At 35.4% G+C, this 23,438-nt stretch overlaps 2 protein-coding genes across 3 annotated transcripts in view; one reads left to right on the top strand and one right to left on the bottom strand.

Annotated features, from left to right (window-relative positions):
* Positions 1-12,918, top strand: part of LOC148302540 (protein I'm not dead yet-like) — a 19,344-nt gene extending 6,426 nt beyond the window's left edge. The window contains exons 5-15 of the mRNA XM_088271513.1: positions 271-341; positions 1,136-1,197; positions 3,512-3,572; positions 6,157-6,279; positions 7,684-7,798; positions 8,808-8,902; positions 9,037-9,134; positions 10,199-10,291; positions 11,038-11,234; positions 11,555-11,692; positions 12,717-12,918. Of these exons, the coding sequence (XP_088127639.1) occupies positions 271-341; positions 1,136-1,197; positions 3,512-3,572; positions 6,157-6,279; positions 7,684-7,798; positions 8,808-8,902; positions 9,037-9,134; positions 10,199-10,291; positions 11,038-11,234; positions 11,555-11,692; positions 12,717-12,836 (1,173 nt within the window). The 3' untranslated portion in view covers positions 12,837-12,918. The remainder of the gene's footprint in view (positions 1-270; positions 342-1,135; positions 1,198-3,511; positions 3,573-6,156; positions 6,280-7,683; positions 7,799-8,807; positions 8,903-9,036; positions 9,135-10,198; positions 10,292-11,037; positions 11,235-11,554; positions 11,693-12,716) is intronic.
* Ogg1 (8-oxoguanine DNA glycosylase) lies at positions 12,915-23,438 on the bottom strand. Of its 2 annotated transcripts, XM_088271514.1 has the most exons (6): positions 23,210-23,438; positions 22,275-22,682; positions 20,492-20,603; positions 17,690-17,860; positions 16,305-16,499; positions 12,915-13,534 (listed from the first exon to the last, which is right to left on the bottom strand). In XM_088271514.1, exons 1-6 carry the CDS (start codon positions 23,284-23,286, stop codon positions 13,436-13,438), a joined length of 1,062 nt encoding a protein of 353 aa, XP_088127640.1. In that variant the 5' UTR covers positions 23,287-23,438; the 3' UTR covers positions 12,915-13,435. The 2 variants fall into 2 exon arrangements, with proteins under 2 accessions (XP_088127640.1, XP_088127641.1); XM_088271515.1 differs by lacking the exon at positions 17,690-17,860 and having other exon boundaries at positions 23,210-23,388.

The raw sequence follows: 23,438 nt of genomic DNA, 5'->3' as shown, positions 1-23,438 counted from the left end.
TAATATTAAAAATGTTGTAATTCTAATATTAAACATGTACTAATTATAATATTAAACATGTACTAATTATAATACTAATCATGTGCTTATTCTAATATTAAACATGTACTTATTCTAATATAAAACATGTACTTATTCTAATATTAAACATGTACTTATTCTAATATAAAACATGTACTTATTCTAATATTAAACATGTACTTATTCTAATATTAAACATGTACTTATTCTAATATGTAATATTAATTGATGTTTTTACTTTGATCACAGACTGGGATCGGTCAGGCGTACATTCCAACAGAAGCATCGGATAAAGAGGAGTTTCCGGAATTAGAGGAGGCGTAACATAACTTATTTTTAATTTATCGCATAGTAAATAGGCAAAGAATTGCCTGCCTCCGTAGTGTAATGGTTAGCGTGTTATCTACCGCGCAGGAGGTCCCAGGTTCGATTCCTAGGTGTGAGTGAAAGTAAATATGAGTGATTTTACACTAATATTTATTTAATATAACCCTGGACTGGTCCATGAAGCGCAGGAGTGATCACTTCGCCTTCATGCAAGTAACGATCAAGATGATGCTGCGTCAATACGATGCAGTGCCCTATGCACCTTTGGGTGCGGATAAGGATTAGAAGAAGAAGAGACTTGTTCACAAATCTGGATTATCTCCAATCAGGAGTTGTTTTTATACATTATTTTTTTGATACCTCAACAAAGATGAGGAAGGAATATGGAAGTCTGGGCATTTACAGGGCTTACGACTGTCATAGGCTGGTTTAACCAAACCAACTATGGCGGTCGTAGACCCTGTAAATGCCCAGATTTCCATATTCTTCTTCGCCTATGTTGGGATGTCAAATTTTTGTTTTTAAAAATAACTCCTGATTGGAGATAATCTAGAGTAGTGATTTAACACTGTTATATTTATTTAATATTACACTGGACTGGTCCCTGAAGCGCAGGAGTGATCACCTTGCCTTCATGTAAATAACGGTAAGCATCAATACGATGTAGTGCCCTATGCATTACTGGGTGCGGATAAGGGTTAGAAGATGAAGAAATATGATTTTTATAAAATTATTTCCTAATTCTTTCTTTCCGTATTGGACCGTAATATAAATGTTGTTTTTTCAGACGAATTCCCACTGACCTAACAGTATGCTACTTCTTGATGATTGCGTACTCTTCCTCCATAGGTAAGATCTTTATCAACTTGTTTTTAATTGTAAACCTTATTATCTTTTTTAACCTTTCCCTTCCGATACTAAAATAAAACACGCCTCCCGGTGTTGGGTACTCACTACACAATAAAAAATTAGCAATTTTAAATCGGAAAAATACGGACATTCCTAGCTAATCTCCTTAATTAAGTAAAAAATTATAACAATTTAGATTTATTTGCTGAAAACATTAAAAAACCATCTGACAACGCTCACGGAACAAGCATAGGTCCACTCTTGTCGAAAGCTCAAGACCTACTGCCCCTAGCTCGCTAGCCAGGCAGAGAACATTGAGCTTTGAGCTCCTGTTCTCTGCCCAGCACAGTGTAAGTATGCTAGAGTGAGATGCGAATATAGTGTTGCAGTTCCCGTACGCTATTCACGCGCTGTTTATACGCGAATTTGTTTTGATGTATCCGATAAATTCTGATTATTATTAATATTATTTTTGAAATCAATGCGTAAATATGTTATGGATGAATACCTAAAATCTTATCCTTGTATTTATTATATTTATAGAGATATTATGGTCCAACTCTAATGTATGGAAATGAAACATGGAGTTGGCAAAAGAAGGATGAAAGTAGACTGAATGCAGTCGAAATGCGATCTCTCAGAAGAATGTGCGACAAAACGATGTATGATAGATGTGCGAATAGTGAAATAAGGAAGGAATGCAAAGCTGAGATAAGCATTACCGATAAAATTAAGAAAGGTGTGTTGAGATGGTTTGGACATGTATAACGAATGAGTGAGGAAAGAACGGTAAAACAAATTTATGAGGCGAATGTTAGTGGGAAAAGAAGCAGAGGAAGACCGAGAAAAACATGGCACGATCAGGTATGCCAAATACTTGAAAGTGGTCAGGTTAGGAGTTGTAACAATCGGCGGGTATGTATGAGGAGATGCATGAACGTGGAAGAGGCGAAGAATGTTTGCAAGGACTGAGTGGTGTGGCGCTCTATTCTCTCTGCCTACTCCTGCGGAGAGGCGGCGTGATGGTTAGTTAGTTAGTTAGTTTAGATATTATGGTTATTAGAAGCAATGTGTACTAGGTACACAACACCGGGAAGGGAAGGTTAATGAAATTGTTTTCGTCACGCTTACAATCTATTCCATATTGATTTTTATTTTTTATTACTTAATATGGCTGCAAAAGTTTTTAAAAAATAAATTATTATTCATTTTCTAGACATTTCTACTTTTACAATCTTAAAATTAATAACGCAGTTCTCTCCAATAAAGAGACTGAGCTCTTGTGCTTGGAGAGGGACTTAAACTTATTATTTGTGTTTGTTGGTAATATAATTTATTTTTATCATATTTCGCCCACTCCTTTCAAGAACGTCATAAATCAAAAATCGTCAATTTTCAGTTGTGCATGTTTTCCAAATGCCCAGAAAATGTACTATATCCCAGCAAAAGAGGCATATTTTAAACTTCATATTTACCCGCTACAGGGCAGAAAGTGTTGTTTTTGCATTTTGAAGAAAAGGTATTGTTTAATTATATTTTTAAATATACTAAATATTTTTCAAATGAAGAAAAAACCTTCAGGTTTTACCTAAAAAGATCTGTTGCACAGTAAAAAGTTCAATAAGTGGCTTGATATTTATTTTTAATACATTGTATTATATTTTTAAACTTTAAAAACGTTCTCCTGAAAAATCAAGTTTTTTTATTTATGACGTTCTTGAAAGGAGTGAGCAATTTATTTTTTCATAATTTTTCTTTTTTCTTTCTTTCTTAGATTAACATGTATATAATTCTCGTAATTTTTAGTAATTTAATCCTTACTGGTCCAATGTCGAATCTCATTCGACATCGATTTTTTCCTCTTAGGTCCCATGTCGGATGTTATCCGACATTTTTTTTAACATTAGTATTATGTATTTAAATTCCAAGCTTACATTTTTGTCACTCGTATCTATTACAACAGTATGTGGAGCAGAGGACAAAATATATTTTCCAATTGGAATGTAACTGTCTACCTTGATTTTTATTTTTAAATTTGGGGGACGGGAAAGGGTTAATGTCTTCATTTTTTTTATATCTCTAGGAAGGTGATTGAAGTATGTACTTGGTTCCTTAATATTTAAAGTTCTATTGGAATTGTTTGGTATTTCATTTTGGTATTGTAAAGTGATGCTGGTATCTCAAAGACGAAATTTTTTGAAGATTTATTTTTTTCCCTAGTAAATAGTTGGAGAATCGCTGTTTTTGTTAATTATAAGAAAATGATTGCTGTTTTTATTAATTATAACATTTTATAAAATATCCTTTTTTGCAGGTGGGATAGGAACTCTGGTCGGCACACCGACAAACATGGTTTTTAAAGGAATTTACGAATCGTAAATATATATGTAATAAAATACCTAGGTACCTACCTATACATTTTATTAAGTACTTACAAAAAGTACCTACATAAAACAGTTCTACCACCAGATGCCGCATGCGTCGCACAGAATTAAACAAAAGACTTCCGATAATTTTATTAACTGTCAGAATCAGATAGATAGATAGATAGATAGATATAAAAATTATTATAAAGATAAATTAAGAATAAACTTTAATTACAAAGCAACACATTGTTTATTTTATTATTATACACCCACTTTACATATTATTTACACTTAATTTTCAAAAGGAAAATATTACCACGTTATAAAACGACAATTTTGTTAAATGGAAATGGATTATGAAACATTAGATGTATTAAAACAATTACTACAATATGTTCGGAGTGAGAGAGAAAAATTAGAAGATGATCAAAGAAAACGATTAGAAGATAATCAAAGAAGACGTGGAAATCTAAGAACTAGTGATAAAATTAAAGATAAAAGTCCATGTAAGATTTGTGAAAAATTGAATAAGGGAACTCGATATCACCCTGAAGCAACATGCTGGTTTAAAACAAAGGACGATGATAAGATTAATAATAAAAATGAAGATTTACAAATCACACAGAAACAGTGCTTGAAGAATGAAAATAAAAATAATGTGGAAAAAATTTCTACAAAATATAAAATAAAATATACTCCAGAAAAGAAAAATTTCGAAGCAGATTGTATGAGCAGGAATCCAGTATTAGAATCGAAGGAAAATGCAAATGAACAATTAAAAGTTGTAAATTTGGTTAAATTAGAAGATATTTTAAAAGATCAGAATAAAAATGAAGACATTCAAATAACACAGAAACAGTGCTTGAAAAATGAAAATAAAAATAAAGTAGAAAAAACTTCTACGAAAGATAAAATAAAATATACTCCAGGAAAGAAGAATTTAGAAGTAGATTGTCTAAGCAGGAATCCAGTATTAAAATCGAATGAAAATGCAGATGAACAATTAAAAGTTGTTAATTTGGTTAAATTAGAAGATATTTTAAAAGATAAGAATAAAAATGAAGACATGCAAATAACACAGAAACAGTGCTTGAAGAATGAAAATAAAAATAAAGTAGAAAAAAATACTACAAAATATAAAACAAAATATACTCCAGGAAAGAAGAATTTAGAAGTAGATTGTCTAAGCAGGAATCCTGTTTTAGAATCGAATGAAAATGCAGATGAACAATTAAAAGTTGTACATTTGGTTATATTAGAAGATACTTTAAGAGATCTGAATAAAAATGAAGGAATTCAAAAGAAAAAAACAAATGGATTGAAAAAAACTGTGTCTACTTTAAAAGGGTCAAGAAAAAAAAATACAAAAAAAAGAAAGAAAGAAAAAAGAACGGAAAAAAAGGAAAGAAAAAAAAAACAAGAAAGAAAAAAAAAAGAAAAAAAAAGGAAAAAAAAGAAAGAAAGAAAAAAAAAAAAAAAAAAAAACTTTATCATATCACTAAACTTATACCAGTCCCTTCACTACAAGAAGATGATCCGGAGGACGAGTGAAAATTTTACTATGAATTTTCATCCCCAAGGGGGGAGATGTAATAAAATACCTAGGTACCTACCTATACATTTTATTAAGTACTTACAAAAAGTACCTACATAAAACAGTTCTACCACCAGATGCCGCATGCGTCGCACAGAATTAAACAAAAGACTTCCGATAATTTTATTAACTGTCAGAATCAGATAGATAGATAGATAGATAGATATAAAAATTATTATAAAGATAAATTAAGAATAAACTTTAATTACAAAGCAACACATTGTTTATTTTATTATTATACACCCACTTTACATATTATTTACACTTAATTTTCAAAAGGAAAATATTACCACGTTATATATATTTTTCATAAATTTCTCGGAGCGATTGAAATAACAACTATGAACTTACAAATAACAACTTTGTACCATTTTAATGTTGTATTAAATTAATTTCGAGGAATATAGGGTTTATACAAAGAAAAGATGAGAACAGAGTTAAAGCTGTTGAAATGCGATGTCAGATGAATGGGTGGAAAATCATCGTATGACAAAATTAAAAACGATGAAATAAGAAAGGAATGTAAGGTTGAACTAGGGATAATTGAAAACATTAATGAGAGTTCTTGATCAAATCCTAAAATTGAATTCAGTTATAATTTCATTAATTGATTCGGCAGTCATTTTGTGGTAAAATCTATCCATTTTTAATTTATGTTTTACTTCGTAAATATGTACCACTATTTCTTAAAATCCATTGTGACATGTGTTTCAATGCATTCCATCATACGATGTTTGAAAATGGTGTGGTATGCTTCGAAACAAGTCACAATAGATTTTAAGAATTAGTAGTATTTACTTAGTAAAACTTAAATAAAAAAAGTAATAATTTTTTTAAAAGAAGTCGTTATTTGTTTGGTTTTTTTAATTTGATCACCCATGTTAAATCCACTGTCTTTAGAATGATGAGTGAAGTCATGGTTGCATTTGTAAGAATTTGGTCATGTTAAAAATCACTCATTTAACGTCATTCTAGAATATGAGAATGTTTTTATTTTAGACGGTTCCGGAATGCACCAGTACTGCACTTTCCAAAATTTATGGCCTTCAGTATTCCGGCCATGTTGTTGATACACATTTTCACCTTCATGAGCCTCATTTTTGTCTTCTTGGGATGGCTCAGGTATGTTTATGACTCTGTTTATTTTATCATTCCCTTCCATTAACCTCTTAGCAAGTGAGTCTATGGTAAATTATCAAATGTCCTAATATCCCCAAACATTCCCATCCATCTGAAGAAGAAAACATTCGATACATGTGTACTTCCAGTGCTCACATATGGATTCGAGACGTTTACCCTAACAAAAGGAATCATAATATGATTAAAACGTTCTTGAAAGGAGTGAGCGATATATAAACTCCGGTAAACACAAAGAGCAATGGAGAAAGGATGATAAACATATCCCCTTAGGGATGGAAAAACTAATGTTTGGATAAGGGGAAAGACCAAGGTAACAGATGTGGCTCAAAGAATCGCAGAACTAAAGTGGAACTGGGTAGGTCATGTGACACATATGTCTGAGGATAGATGAACGAAAAAGGTGCTTGACTGAAGGCCTAGATCAGGACGCAGAAGCGTGGGTAGGCCCTAGACGAGATGGTCCGGTGATATTGAAAAAGTGGCGGGCCTGCACTGGAAGAGAACTGTGGAAGTCCAAGAGGGAGGCCGTTGTTCAATACTGGACAGAAGAAGAAGGGTAAAGTAAAGTAATGTAAAAGTGAGTCTAAACTAGGCATGTCAAGGCCACATGCAGCCCACGAGTATTTTTATTGCGGCCTGCGGATATCCTCGGTTATATTTTTCATTTATTTTAATTCTTCATTGAAATCATTTTTTTTGTACCGGAACATATGATATTCTTTTACCAAATCATTAAGTTGAATCTACTGTACCTCATGTGTTTGTCTTTGATAATAAATTATTCTGTTTTGAATATTGAAAGCATTAACTTTGTGGATCATATTGACATATTATTTTGAGAAATAAAAAGACTTTGTGTTTTGATACACTCACATTTTTATTAACCAGCTAGTTTCGGCAACAACCTGTTGCCCTCTTCAGGGTTTAATTTATGACTAAGTCATAAATTAAACCCTGAAGAGGCAACAGGTTATTGCCGAAACCAGTTGGTGAATAAAAATGTGAGTGGATCAAAACACAAAGTCTTTTTATTTCTCAAAATAATATAATAAATTATTCACATAAAGTTAGATAAAAATGTAAATGAGATTTTTGATGAGACCCGCCGGTGTATCCAAAATACCTCATGCGGCCCTTGGTGCCTTTTGAGTTTGACTCCTCTGGTCTAAACTACTCATTACCATAGTGATAAATGTACAATAGTTGACTAATATAGTGATTTTTTACTCTTGTATTTATCAAATATCCCTCTGGACTGATCACCTTGTATCGATGCGATGCGGTGCTTTAGGCAACATTAGATGCCGGCTTCCATGTTCCTTTGGTATAATAGTTTGCTCTGTTTGTCTGGAGACATCTGATGTGCATTTATTTTTTGCCAAGTAGACCCGGGAGTGAAGCGGCCGGGAGATGTTATCTGGACAAGACTGGAATGGAGATGATAAAATCAGCCCTCAGCAATAAATACCAAGCTCTAGGGCCAATAACGTTTATGGAAAAGGTAAAATATTCTTTCATTAATTGATTCGGCACTCGCTTTGTGGCAAAATCTATCCATTTTTACTTTAAATTTTACTTTACCACTATTTCTAAAAATCTATTGTGACATATCGCTCACTCCTTTCAAGAACGTCATAAATAAAAAATCGACAATTTTAAGTTGTGCATACTTTCGGAATGCCCAGAAAATGTACTACATATATCCCAGCAAAAGCAGCATATTTTTAACTTAATATTTACCCGCTACAGGGCAGAAAGTGTTGTTTTTGTATTTTGAAGAAAAGTTATTGTTTAACTATTTTTTGAACTATCCTAAATATTTTTCAAATGGAGAAAAAACCTTCAGGTTTTACCTAAAAAGATCTGTTGCACAGTAAAAAGTTCAATAAGTGGGTTGATATTTATTTTTGATACATTGTATTATATTTTTAAACTTTTAGAACGTTCTCCTGAAAAATCAAGTTTTTTGATTTATGACGTTCTTGAAAGGAGTGAGCGATATGTTTCGATGCATTCCGCATCATTTTCAAACACCGTATGTGAAGCTAAGTCTAAATTTTAGAGTTGTGTCCTTGGGACGTTGAAGGCTGAAGTCTTATACTGCAACATTTTGAAACAAAAATAAATTTATGAAAATATAAATAATAATAAACCCATAATTAACATTATGACAATGACTAAAGCCTCCCCCTTTTTGTCTATATTCCCACCGATAAAAATAATAAATAAATAAAAATAAGAAACAGCTTCTACCCCCTCTTCAACCTTCAAAGTCCCACGGACACAAATCTAAAATTAAATTTAGATTTAGACTCAGCCTTCACATACGGCGTTTGAAAATGATGCGGAATGCATCGAAGCACGTGTCACTATAGATTTTAAGAAATTGTGATATTTACTAAGTAAAACATTAATTAAGAAAGTATAATATATTGTTGAATACTATTAAAATATAGGGTTGATACACATTGTGTGTCATATTCGATAATTCTCTGCCCTTTTGGTTTCAGACTGCATTTCTTGCATTTATGGCTATAGTTTTGCTGATCTTCACCAAAAATCCTGGATTTTTCCCCGGATGGGAGGTTTTTGCAAAGGAACCAGAGTAAGTTGACGAGATCAGAATGTATGGTGATAAAATATGCTGTAAACCTTGTTTGGTAAAATGTAATTCCTGTTTAATTATCGTGCTTAGTGGACTTCTGGATATTTATCTAATAATGTTATTTTGCTTTTCAGATATATCCGTGACTCGTTCTGTATAATATTGGTTATAATTATAATTTTCCTTATGCCTTCTGATCTGGAATGCCTCTCATTTTACAATATGAAAAAAGGTAAGACATATCACCAGTCAGAGAAGTCACCGTGTAATATTATGGTAACAGAGGTTACCATAATATTATATTAGAGGTTGGGAGAGCCCAGCCCCGTAATTCTCGATATTCATCCGAGCATAAATCTAACTAACTAACTAACTAACCATCACGCCGCTTCTCCGCAGGGGTAGGCAGAGAGAATCGAACGCCACACCACTCTGTCTTTGCAAACATTCTTTGCCTGTTCTACATTCATGCATCTCCTCATACATACCCGACGATTATTACGACTCCTGACCCGGCCGCTTTCAAGTATTTGACATACCTGATTGTGCCAAGTTTTTCTCGGTCGTCCTCTGCTTCTTTTTCCAACTACATTTGCCTCATAAATTTGTTTAACCGTTCTTCCTTCACTCATACGCTCCACGTGTCCAAACCATCTCAACACACCTTTCTTAATTTTATCGATAATGCTTATCTCAGCCTTACATTCTTTCCTTATTTCATCATTCGAACATCTATGAAACATTGTTTTGCCACACATTTGTCTGAGGGATCGCATTTCGACTGCATTCAGTCTGCTTTCAACCTTCTTTTGCCAACTCCATGCTTCGCTTCCATACATAAGGGTTGGAACCAGAACTCCATTGTGTACTGCCAGTTTAGCTTCCGCTGATAGATTTTTATTTGCTGAAACTGATTTTAGTGCACCATTCACTTTGTTCCCAGCATTCACTCTCCTTTCTATGTCTTTATCAATCTTTCCATCCCTAGAAAACATACTACCCAAATATATGAAATCATCTACCTGTTCCAAAATCTCCCCATTTACCAATATATCACACTCAGATCTACATTCATCTCTTTCAAAAACCATGATTTTGGATTTGGATTTGGACCGAGTATAAATCAATGAATAAAAATGTTTAACTTCTTAATTATTTGCATACAGCATATTTCAAGCATCCAGCCACAGCGGCGGCCTTGTTTGTTTGTTCTCTCACTTCATTACTCTCTTACTTCTTACTTATGTACAATCCAATACAGGTAAATGTGTCATGTGTCTTTTATTATTGTTACAGGCAGAAAAGACTTCCCAACCAGTGCTTCTAGTGGAATGCTAAGCTGGGAGGTGATCCATACAAGGATTTACTGGGAACTTATATTATTACTCGGTATTCCCACCTTTTTTAAAGATAAAGAACATACAAATATTTATTTTTTGCCCGCCTCCGTAGTGTAATGGTCAGCACGCTCGGCTACCGTTCTGGAGGTCCCGGGTTCGATTCCCAAGGGGGGTATAAAATAAATATAAGTGATTTTTTCATTGTAATATTTATTCAATATTACCCTGGACTGGTACCTGAAGCGGAGGGCTGATCACCTTTCCTTCATGTGTAAACGATCAAGATAACACTGCGTTTTTATAACGCAGTGCCCTATGCACCATTGGGGTGGGGTTTTTTTTATTGTTACTTTGTTAAAATAAAAAAAAGGTTAATAAATTGTGTATCGTGAGTCACGCAATCACAGATGATAGTCATAATGATGATAGTCATCTGTATGTTCCCAATAGTTACCTAAGACAGCGTCGGCATAGATTGTTTCACATTCCTATACACAGGACCAACCTGCCGATGGTTATGCCTGTAGGAAGAGCTACCGCTATGTTGAACAATATCACATTGGATATTGATCTGTTCCATGTGTCCGAAGGAGTCTTCCGAAGCGGGATTCTTCTACACATTTAACAAGAGTCTTCTTGCTTACTTTTTAATTTGTTTTTTGTTTAAATGTTAGTTTGTAATGTATATATTAATTATTGAATAAATTGAATTGAATTGAATTGAATAAATTAACTTTACACGGAAAGGTTGAAAGTATAAAACATGGCCGGATTGGCTGGATGCGATGCTTGCAGGGGCCGGTCTCTCGATAGCGAAGGCCAGCAAGCTGACAGGCTGCTCGAGCCTGATCGCCGAGACCTGGGTGCGGCTGCTGCAGCAACTGTCTCCCGAGGCCGTGGCGCTCGTGCTGGTCTGCTGGGCGGAGCTGCTCACCGAGATCACCTCCAACATGGCCGCCGCAAACATTGTCCTGCCCATAGTGGCCGAAGTGGTGAACCATTCATTTTATTTTACTGTGACTGCCAATCAACAAAAAATAAAGCCACTTGAGATCTATCGTTCTATCTTGATGACTATCGTGACGTGACGCGGTGAGTGTCACCGAGTATCCGAAACTATGGATGGAGCGCTCGGCTCGCTGTACTGGCTGCCTGAATGCTCGCATCGTAACGTAACACAAGCATTCAGGCAGGCGCCGCGAGGGATGTTACGACAAAATGTCAGTTTGCACCATAAGACCTCATTCGTTTTGTATACTGAGCGGGTCGCAGTATGGAAAAGATTTGAGATATAGTTGAACAATGATTGCAGGCGGTGGCGAGCAGCATGAACCCGGTGAAGCTGATGCTTCCGGTGGCGCTGGCGTGCTCCTTCGCCTTCCACACCCCCATAGGTACGCCCGCCAACACCATGGTGATGGTCTACGCCAACATACCCAGGAACAAAATGGTAACCTTCCTACTTGCACTTACCTACTCCATAGCAACATGGTGACATTCATTGCTCACTCCTTTCAACAACGTCATATATCAAAAAATTAGATTTTTCAGGAGATCGTTTTTAAAGTTTGAGAATATTATAAAATGTATTAAAAATAAATATCAAGCCACTTATTGAACTTTTTACTGTGCAACAGATATTTTTAGGTAAAACCTGAAGGTTTTTTCTCCATTTGAAAAATATTAAGTATATTGAAAAAAATAATTAAACAATACCTTTTCTTCGAAATGCAAAACAACACTTTCTGCCCTGTAGCGGGTAAATATTAAGTTAAAAATATGCCGCTTTTGCTGGGATATAGTACATTTTCTGGGCATTCCGAAAACATGCACAACTGAAAATTGACAATTTTTGATATATGACGTTGTTGAAAGGAGTGAGCGATGTATTTTTCAGGAGATATTTCTCTCTTTTTAAAAAAAGAGAGAAATATTTGTGTTTTTATTATTTACACAAATATTTCAATTTCGTATAGTATTATTTCTGTGGGCCTAAACGGCTCATTATTAGAAATAGGTATCAAATTGTGGTAGAGCGGGTTTGAACCAAGAAATTATGACTTAAGAGTCCGCGACACTAACCATGGGACCACAACCCGACCTTCTTCTTCTCCGCCTTAGTCCTCATTACTGAGGGTTGTGACCCTTGTCGAAGCAATGACTCTTCTCCAGTTATCCCTTGACTGCGCTTGATTTTGAATATAATGGCGGAATGCACGCAATTAACAGGTGCCGTGGCATAGTTGGGTATACGCTCGACTGCAAAATTGGCATCCCAGGTTCGATTCCCGCCAATTGCAAAATAAATTCAAGAATGATTTATTTTCAATCGGTCTGGGTGTTTGTGATGCATTTTTCACATTTACCGTCGCTATCCTCACTATCCTATCTGCAAACAAGCCTCAAAAGGCTTTGCGGGTTATTACTTTAAATAAATAAATAAATCAAATAAACAATTAGTTTTTTTTTTTCAGTTTGTTGCGGGATGCCTTCCTACATTATTCGGTACAGTAATCCTGTTGCTCAGCTGCAAATTCTACATCCCCCTCCTCCAACCGGACATCGACTCCTTTCCGGAGTGGGCCAAGACTTGAAGGCCAATACGTCACACTTACCGTCCCGAGCATATTACATACTATACATTGTCTATTGGAAATCATATACAACACCAATATAATAAAGATATTTATTTATTATTAATATTTTATTTGATATTTTGTACAAGAAGTCTTCTCCGACCAAATAAGGAAAATCACATAATTGCTTAGCATATCGCTCACTCCTTTCAAGAATGTCAATAAATAAAAAAACTTATTTTTCAGGAGAACGTTCTTAAAGTTTAAAAATATAATACAATGTATTAAAAATAAATACTAAGCCACTTATTGAACTTTTTACTGTGCAACAGATCTTTTTAGGTAAAACCTGAAGGTTTTTTCTCCATTTGAAAAATATTTAGTATATTTAAAAAAATAATTAAACAATACTTTTTCTTCAAAATGCAAAAACAACACTTTCTGCCCTGTAGCGGGTAAATATGAAGTTAGAAATATGCCTCTTTTGCTTGGATATAGTAAATTTCCTGGGCATTCCGAAAACATGCACAACTGAAAATTGACGATTTTTGATTTATGACGTTCTTAAAAGGAGTGAGCGATATTTCCTCAGTCAGTGTTTGTATAAATCTTAACAACTATTTGCGTTTCTTTGCATTTTTCTGTTTCTTTGTGTTGTCGCTGATGCGTTTGGTTCCGGCTTCTTCAAACTTCTTCAAGTCAGCACAAAATAAGACCTGGAAATAAGTTAAATTTAGTATTGTTTATTTTAAACTTTTTAATACAGGGTTTCTGGAAATCTCCGGTCGACGCCAAGGGTAAGAGACGTCTACGTTGCACGAGACTGTATAAACATTTTTTTTTCAGATGGGAATTGCATGTATTATTTACCTTGCTAATTATGTACAAAGTTTATATATAGATTTATATTATCCACTGACACTTCGTGATGGAATTGCATTTTTAATTTATTATTAGATTAAAACCAATATTTTTAGCTTTTCCACTTTTTTATTTGACCAGCGACCGGGTTTTATTTGACCAGCGACCAGCGACCGGGACCAGCGACCAGCGACCCAGTCTGAAGATGTCTGTAACGACGAAACCCGGTCGCTGGTCAAATAAAAAAGTGGAAAAGCTAAAAATATTGGTTTTAATCTAATAATAAAAAAAAAAAGTTTATATATAGATCATTAATCTTTCTGGGAGTATGGACATAAATGAACATCAGTGTGAATTTTCCTTAAAGGAGTATAGACATTAATGAACTTCGAAGTCCGTCTGTCAGTTATTATGATGTAACTTGTATAGCAATGACATCTGTGGATATTTGTGTGTAGTTTTGTCATAATTGAAAAATATTTCGCATAGGTGTTTTTTTTTATTAAATTATTTTAACACAATTTCTATCTTCATAATAATAATAATAATAATAAAACCCTTATCCGCACCCCAATGGTGCATAGGGCACTGCTTCATAGAAACGCAGTGTTATCTTGATCGTTTACACATGAAAGAAAGGTGATCAGCCCTCCGCTTCAGGTACCAGTCCAGGGTAACATTGAATAAATATTACAGTGAAAAAATTACTTATATTTATTTAACCCCCCCTGGGAATCGAACCCGGGACCTCCAGAACGGTAGCCGAGCGTGCTGACCATTACACTACGGAGGTGGACCGGAGCTTCATAATACACTGATTTAATGAAAAAAAAATATTTTTTCATGTTAAAAGAACCCACTCCCCAGAGAAAGTCGGACATCAATTTTTGTACTCCCGGAAAGGTGTAAGTGGATTTTTGTTTCTTCTAACTAAATAAGTATGTTTTTATTTGAATCTGTGTTGGGAACAGGAGGGATAATCTAGTGCGGGCCAATCAGGGACTTGTCAGCATTTGCTCATTGCTGGGAGGAAACCACGTTGCAGTCCTCAGGAGAAGGCGGACTGTTGACTGTCATCAGTAGACCTTCCGTTCCACTAGAAGAGGGTTGGGCATTTTGGGTTCTAGCTTGAGACTATAAACTGCACAAGGGGTGGTCTCTTCAACGGCGCGAGAAGGGGCAAGTCCCGGCGGTTAGCGTTGTCGTAAATACCGCTTGATTCAGCATTGGTCGAGATCGATATGAAGAACAGGTGTGGTGTGCAAATAGAACTCTAATGTTTGGAAGCGTTCGCCACTAGAGACCGGTAGTCGGCATAAGCTCCATTGGTCGTTGGATTTTTATGTCGGGTGCTTATGGTCATATGGTCTTTATGGTCATAGTGCTTACTTACTGTCAATTACAGTCACTGGTCTCTAGTGGAGAACGCTTCCAAATCAAAAATTCGAACGTCGCAACTCCCGTGGGGGGAGGTACTAGATGCTCGGGGTGGATTTTTTCGTAACATTATTTTCGTACATACATGTCTTATTTACTTATTATTACATTACAATCAATTATTACAACATTAAGGTGGCCACCCCCAGAGTGAAACTATTTCTTTATTGAAGGGGCAGCTTGCAGCTTACCTTACCAAATTACAGAAAAAGTTCTTTTTGGGACGACTTTTATACTTCAACATCAACTTCAAAACCCTTATCCGCATCCCATGGTGCATAGGGCACTGCATCATATAAACACAGTGTTATCTTTTATTTGTAGTTTTTATTTTTTAATTTTTTTAAATTATTTACTTGTTTGGCAGTGAAAAGATGTTTCTGCCAGTGTCAAGTATTATTTTTATTTACAAACAAAAAATTTAGAAAATAATAATAACAATTAATACAAAATTTCATAGTTTAAATGCGTTTGGCTTTATCATTTTAGAAATTATGCCCGCAGTTCTAGAATTAGGTGCATTTGTATATAATTTTTAATTAATGTTTTACTTAGTAAATACCACTATTTCTTAAAATCTACTGTAGTCACTGTCATATTATTACATTTCGCCTTTTTTAACCGTACTGGCTTCAATAATTTCATTAATTGCTTCAGCAGTCACTTTGATAATAGATTTTTGAGGATAGATTTTACCACAAAGTGGCTGCCGAATCAATTAATGAAATCATTTGTATATAGTTAACGTCAATGTAGGCGTGTAGCTACAAGCTACTGCTACTGCCAAGTTGGCAACACTGAAATATACGAATTCGCCACGGAGATTCCCGAACGAATTCAACAAAAGCGGCCAACCGAAGCGAGGAGACCGAGATTCGCCTGCATCGCTTGGTTCTGACGGACGTGTATTTAGCTTCATATTTTAATTTAAAGTTTTATTAATTAATTAGATTAAATTATAATAGTTAGTATCAATAGTAATTAAAGTATATACTTATATCAATAAACGATCTTTAAGTAAGAATTCTTTAAAAATCCTTTTCTGGCTTCCCGTCAATAACGCACACACACACGAGGTCGCTAAATCAACATTGGGGACAAGGTGACGTTGCCAATACCAAGTATGATCCAAAACGCCAAAGCGAAGCTAAATAAGAATCAAGTCCAAAATTGTGTTGAGGTGCTCACCGTGTGAGCCCAGCCGGCCAGGGGGCCGTACAGCTGGCGGAAGTGGTCGCCGATCTCATTGTACACTCGGTCCGTGACAGACTTGAGGCCGCGCAGGTGCGGCAGGTAGCTGTGGGCGGCGATCTGGTAGACGTGCGTGTCCACTGGCACCGCCTCCAGATGGTTGAGGGACATGAGGCATATGCAGTCCGCCACCTGCGGGGAAATTAACACATTATCTATCTATTTTGTTTATTTATTCCACATTCATCAACAAAAGGTTTGTGAGGTTATAGTAAATACACATAACCAGGAGGGAAAGCCCTCCTGGTGATATGTATTTACTACAACAAGACTTGACTCTAATAACAAGAATCTCCTTCTTCATGATCGATTTCACGTAATTCGTGATATCCTCTACTTTGGTTCTTTTCCTGGTATCTTCATTTTTTATTTTATCCATCAGGCTTAAACCAAGCATGGATCTTTCCATGGATCACTCTTCAATGGCACGAACGTTTCAGAAGTTGCCGTGAGTCCGTCAACGATGATGAACACAGTGGCAGGCCATCATCGAAAACCGACGAAAATATTAACAAAATCAAAGAATGGATGACCATAAACCGCAAATTGAGGATTAGAGAGATGGCAGAGGAGTTGGGCATCGCTTTTGGATCCGTTCAAGACATTTTGGTAAATAATTTGGGCCTCAAGGACTTTTTCCTATTTGGTCGACTCAAGAAACTGCTCCACAGAACGCGTTACAGCACCCGGGATGAGGTCATGGAAAAATCGAAGATAAGATAGGCTCTGAAATACTGCAAACCGATTATAAAAAATGTTTTGAGGATTGAATCCATCTTCATGGACCCCAAGAATTTTACGATGGAGACCTGGGGAGAGACGTGTCGGGTTGTGGTCACGGGACCACGGGGTTAGTGTCACGGACTCTCGAGTCAGAGTTTTTCGGTTCGAACCCACTCTACCACAATTTGATACCTATTTCTAATAATGAGCCGCTTAGGCTCACAGAAATAGTAAAACTTGAAATAATTGTGTAAATAATAAAAACACAAATATTTAAAAAAGAACAAAAGAGGTGTCGGAAGACTCCAAAAGAGATGGTCCGACGACATAGTCGCTGTGGGGGGGAAAAACTGGCTGCAAGCAGGAACTGACCGGAGGAAATGGAAAGAAGGGGAAGAGGCCTATATCCAGCAGTGAAGGACAGAGGGTTAGAGAAGAAGACGAAGAAGATGTGTCTTCAAGTAATTCGTCTATGCATTAAGTACAGAGAGTAAGTTAGAAAGACAGTTGCTGACTGATATCGAAGACTGGAAAGTGTCCTATCAAGTTCAAGCTGTTGTATCATGAAGGAGATCTTCTTTATTTGTGAAGGGAGTTACCTTGGCTCCGACGCCGGGCAGCTTGATGAGCTCGGCCTTGGCCTGCTGGTAGGGCATGCTCCTGAGGGTGCGGAACCACTGCTGGTCCCCCCACTGCAGGATCTGGGCGGCCGACTGCTGGATGAACTTGGCCCGGTACCCGAAGCCCAGCTCGCGCAGCTTGCTCTCCACCTTCACAACATATGCTATAAGACAAACACTATTGCTGTAGACAAGTGTTAACTACTAAGGTGGTGAAAGATGACCACTAATAACTCGCTAGTACTTTGACTTTGGTTTATTCTTCTTCTTTGTGTGCCTTGTGAGGTCCCCCAACGTTGGCGATCACTATGGCAAAGGGAACACCTTCTCCGCTCCTCTCATCCCTGTCCAGTCGCGAATCTTGCGAAGCCACGATGTTCAAAACCAACAAGATATATATATATATATATATATATATATATATATATATATATATATATATATATGTATATATATATATATATATATATATATATATATATATATATATATATATATATATATATATATATATATATATATATATATATATATATATGCTTACGACGTCGGTTAAGCATGATTCATCAGTATCCAATTCGAACCCCGCCCACTCCTTTCATCCTACGAGTATATAAGTTGCTTCGATTACTGGTCTAATTTTATTGCACGTTTAACCTCGGCTGGTAACGCATATGTCTGTATTGAAAACTATAATGCATGTTGGTCTTCGGGTCGACCAAAAATCGCATATGTTAGACATTTTGTGTAGTTTTGAGTGTGTAAATGGTGCTATGATGGTGACGGGTAGTATTGTTTGCATGCTGTGTTAGTGATTGTCCTGACGAAGAGACGGGTACGTCTCGAAACCGGTAGACGTGAAAATCTCGGTGAGTGGTTATATACTAATTTTATTGACATTTTTGTAAAAAAAATAAATACATATACACCCCTGGACAAAAAAATTTACGAGTCCTCAAAAAAACTAAAATTGACACATAATGAATTATTCTTGATATTTAATTAGTTTTTTTTGTATTGTTTAACATATGTGATGACTACTCGTTACTTCAAGGTTAAAATGAAAGATCTTACTCATGAATTGTACTTAGAAATTGCCATTATATACCAGGTATCAGATTATCCGAACCTTAGAGACCCATAACGGTTCATTTATGGTCGAGTGTTTGTGATGGAGTAATAAAAGACATGTAATTTTTTAATTCATATTTAAGAAGAAGGTTCTAATCGCTTTATTTTAAATTAAGGTATTTTACATTTAAACATATTTATAACATTTAAAAATATTTAATACTAAGTGAATTCACCTTTATTTTTTTATAACATGTAAAATTCTATTATTTAACGAAGCGTAAAGCGAATCTTAAATTTCTGATGTTATTTCTTCTTCCTAAACTTGAATCAAGTTTTTTTTAATTCCTCAATGTTTTTTAATTTTTTTTTCCCAACTTTTTTTTTCATAATCGCCCATAAATTTTCTATCGGGTTCAAATCAGGACTATTCCCGGGCCACGTCAACGATTTTAAGCCAATTTTATCCTTGTATTCAATGATCTGTAAGAAAAACAATAAATTATTTATCAAGTGGTCTACAAAGTGCATTAAAAAATAAATATTTGTACTCACAGTGCGGGCTCTATGGCACGGCGCCAAATCGTCCTGAAAAATCGGGTCCGCGGTATACTGCGTAATGTCCTCGATTGTTGGAATAAGATGGTTTTTCAACACTTTTTTGTACCGGATGGCATTCATCGTACCCTGTATAAAATTTAGAGGTCCCAAACCGTACGCTGTCATGCACCCCCAAATCATGACGTAGGGTGAATGTTTAACGGTTCGAGTGACGCACGACGGATGGTTTCTTTCCCCAAGTTTTCGTCGAACTATCTTTCTGCCGTCTGGACCAAAAAGGTTGAATTTTGATTCATCGGAGAAAATAACATTTTGCCAATCCTCCAAGGTCCAATTCTGGTGCTCCTTTGCCCAATCCAGTCTAGCCTTCTGCATTTTGTTCGTCAGTAATGGTTTCTTTGCGGGACTTCGTGCTTGGAAACCATGCTCCAACAGCCGCCTGGACACTGTTTTTACTAAAAATATTGATTAGCTAGTAGACTGCACCTCTGCGTGTATTTTAAGTGCCGTTAAAAATCGATCGCGCATAACGATTTTTTTTATCAAGCGATCATCTCGGGCAGATGTCGCGCGCCCCCATCCGCTTCCTTTTTTCCGTTCTATGGATCCAGTTTCTTGAAATTTTTTAAATAAAAACCTCACTGCACCTTCTGAATACCCAACTCGACGAGATATTTTACAATTGGATGTGTTTTGTTGCGAAAATGTGATTATTTTGGATTTTATCGCAATCGACAATTGCTTTGCACTTTCCATGATTGTTGTGTTATGTTCCCTAAAACGATGGTAAAACAAAATTGTTGAGACATTTTAAAATGTAAATATTGTAGAAAGGTGACACAAAGTGTCTTTAATTTATTGAACAAAAGAAAGAGGTATCGATAAAGGCTTTCTTAGAAAAAGAGTTCAGTAAAGTCAAGGCGTGCGGTAGCAAGTAAACTCGTAAATTTTTTTGTCCTGCGGTGTATATATATATATATATATATATATATATATATATATATATTTTTTTTTTATATATATTATATCTTGTTAGCTTTGAAATACATTTTGTTTTACGGCCCGGTAGGAAATCTCATTTCTAAAATCTGGCCCGGCTACTGAAAATGTTGGCCACCTATGGTTTATAGAATCCATCTTTTGATGTACCTTTGGGTCAGCAATGCTCTGGACCGTGGGGAAGCTGTAGTAGGTATCACCACCGTGTTGGCAAATCACCTCTCCGTAGTTGCTGCATAGTTTCTCTATCATCGTGGATATCCTGCCAAATACATTTCTATTAGACCAGTACTTTAATAATACAACATTTTGAGTGTGTCCAAATACTTGTTCACAAAATCTGGATTACCTCCAATTACAGGAATTATTTTCATATTATTTTTCGACATCTCATCAAAGATGACGAAGAATATGGAAGTCTGGGCATTTACAGGGCTGACGACCGTCATAGGCTGGTTTAAGTGATCGCTTTAGACACATGTAACATTCACCAATTCTACCCATTATTGACAACCACACTATTCAAATTCTTGGAAGTTCTATATATATATATATATATATATATATATATATATATATATATATATATATATATATATATATATATATATATATATATATATATATATATATATATATATAATATAAGCCCCATATATCTTGGTCGTCAGCCCCGTAAATGCCCAGACTTCCATATTCTTCTTCATCTTTGATGAGATGCCAAAAAAAAAAAATACTTAAATAATAACCTATTTTTGACATCTCAACATAGATGAAGAAGAATATTGAATGTTTTGAATATTGAAAGCATTAACTTTGTCATAAATTAAACCCTGAAGAGGGCAACAGGTTGCGAAACTAGTTGGTAGTCAATAAAAATGTGAGTGGATCAAAAAACAAAGTCTTTTTATTTCTCAAAATAATATAAGAGTATTGAAGTCTGAGCATTTATAGGGCTTATTGCCGTCATAGGCTGGTTTAAGTGATCACTTATTTTATTTTACGCCGATACATGGAAGTCCGCCTCCATAGTGTAGTGGTTAGCGCGTTAGGCTGAGGTCCTGGATTCGATTCCCGAGAGGGTCGAAATAAATATTAGTGATTTTTCAGTCTAATTATTTATTTAATATGACCCTGGACTGCTACCTGAAGCGGAAGGCTAATCCTTCGTGTATTTAACGATCAATATAACACTGTTTCTAAACGATGCAGTGCCCTATCACCTTGGGTGTGGATAAGGATTAGATGCATAGGGCACTGCATCATATAAACACAGTGTTATCTTGATCGTTAACACATGAAGGAAAGGTGATCAGCCGGGGGGCTTAAGGTACCAGTCCAGGGTAATATTGAATAAATATAAGAGTGTAAAAATCACTTATATTTATTTGACTCCCCCTGGGAATCAAACCCGGGACGTCCAGAACGGTAGCTGGGTGTGCTGACCATTACACTAGGGAGGCAGACATATCGCTCACTCCTTTCAAGAACATCATAAATCAAAAAACTTGATTTTTCAGGAGAACGTTTTAATATAATACAATGTATTAAAAATAAATATCAAGCCACTTATTGAACTTTTTATTGTGCAACAGATCTTTTTAGGTAAAACCTGAAGGTTTTTTCTCCATTTGAAATGTATTTAGTATGTTTAAAAAAATAATTAAACAATACCTTTTCTTCAAAGTGCAAAAACAACATTTTCTGCCCTGTAGCGGGTAAATATTTATTTATAAATATGCCGCTTTGCTGGGATAAAGTACAATTTCTGGGCATTCCGAAAACATGCACAACTGAAAATTGACGATTTTTGATTTACGACATTCTTGAAAGGAGTGAGCGATGCAAAAAAATAAACGAAGCAATCGGTGAATAACTAGAAGAGTTGAACAAACTTACATTAACATTTTTTTAAAAATAGATACTTATTTACCTTGAAATGTGGTTGTTCTGGCTGCAAATGAAGGAGAACAAATTTTCAACCGGGTCCTGGTCCAGCATTCTTATTCCGAAGAATTTTTTCGCAGCCTCTTCAAAGATGGGGTCCTTTTTGGACCAATCTCTATACAGCGGGCCCAGCTCCTCATCGAGCCGCAAATACCCCCTCAATCTCGCATCAAAGTACTTCTCATTGGCTGAATCAAATTCGCTGGCATTTGTTTTATTCAAACATTTGTTTTTGTTCTTTTTCGTGACAATTGAACGGCCGGATTCTTCTGTTTTAGAATTTTGCAAGGAGCCGAGAATTTTGTACTTGATTCCGTCGTCTGTTTGAAGCAATTTCCAGACAGTGGAAGAAAATATCCCGGTCCATTCATTTGTTTCCGGGTCGTGTTTCCATCTAGTAAAACCATTATTAAATTTCTGGCATTATTTACAACATTTTGAGTGTGTCCGAATACTTGTTCACAAATCTGGATTATCTCCGAGTTGTTTATGATGAATGATAAGGAGAGTGAAATATTAATGAATTTACAATGTAATATTTATTTAATATTACCCTGGACTGGTCCCTGAAGCGCAAGAGTGTTCACCTCGCCTTCATGTGAGGAACGATCAAGATATCACTGCGTCAATACGATACGGTGCCCTATGCACCATTGGGTACGGATAAGGGTAAGATGATGATGATAGTCCACTTGGGCAACTTTGAACAATTTTTAATAGGGTAAATTTGCACATGGAAATAAAGAATTTTTCAAATGTAAAAGGATTTTTTTTATATTTATAATTTAATATTTTTCGGCTTTATTCAGAGACACTGAAATGTTATCTATTTAAAAAAAAAAAGAGGTTTATGTTCAAAATGTTTTGTAAATTTTTGTTTTATTTATTATTATACCTTTCAGGAATTTTGGTTTTACTTACCGGAAGCTTTGCCCGCCGTTCAAAGTACCGATTAATTGAATCTCAGATGGAATACACGACAGACATTTCCAAGTCATTATGATGTTAATACAAATAGTGGTGTTAATTATTACGGAATGAAATTGGAAAATAAATACATATTTTATCCGTTTTCATTTCCCGGCAATTACAGACAAAAAGTAAACACATGAATTATTGTACCATGGACAAAGACATTTTAGAAGTGCCC

This window comes from Brachycentrus maculatus, unplaced genomic scaffold (assembly GCF_059751285.1).
Source record: "Brachycentrus maculatus isolate JH-2025_06_01 unplaced genomic scaffold, ASM5975128v1 h1tg000442l, whole genome shotgun sequence".
In the NCBI taxonomy this organism is placed as follows: domain Eukaryota; kingdom Metazoa; phylum Arthropoda; class Insecta; order Trichoptera; family Brachycentridae; genus Brachycentrus; species Brachycentrus maculatus.
Note: the sequence above shows the minus strand (reverse complement) of the source record. Positions and strands in the feature narration are given on the sequence as shown.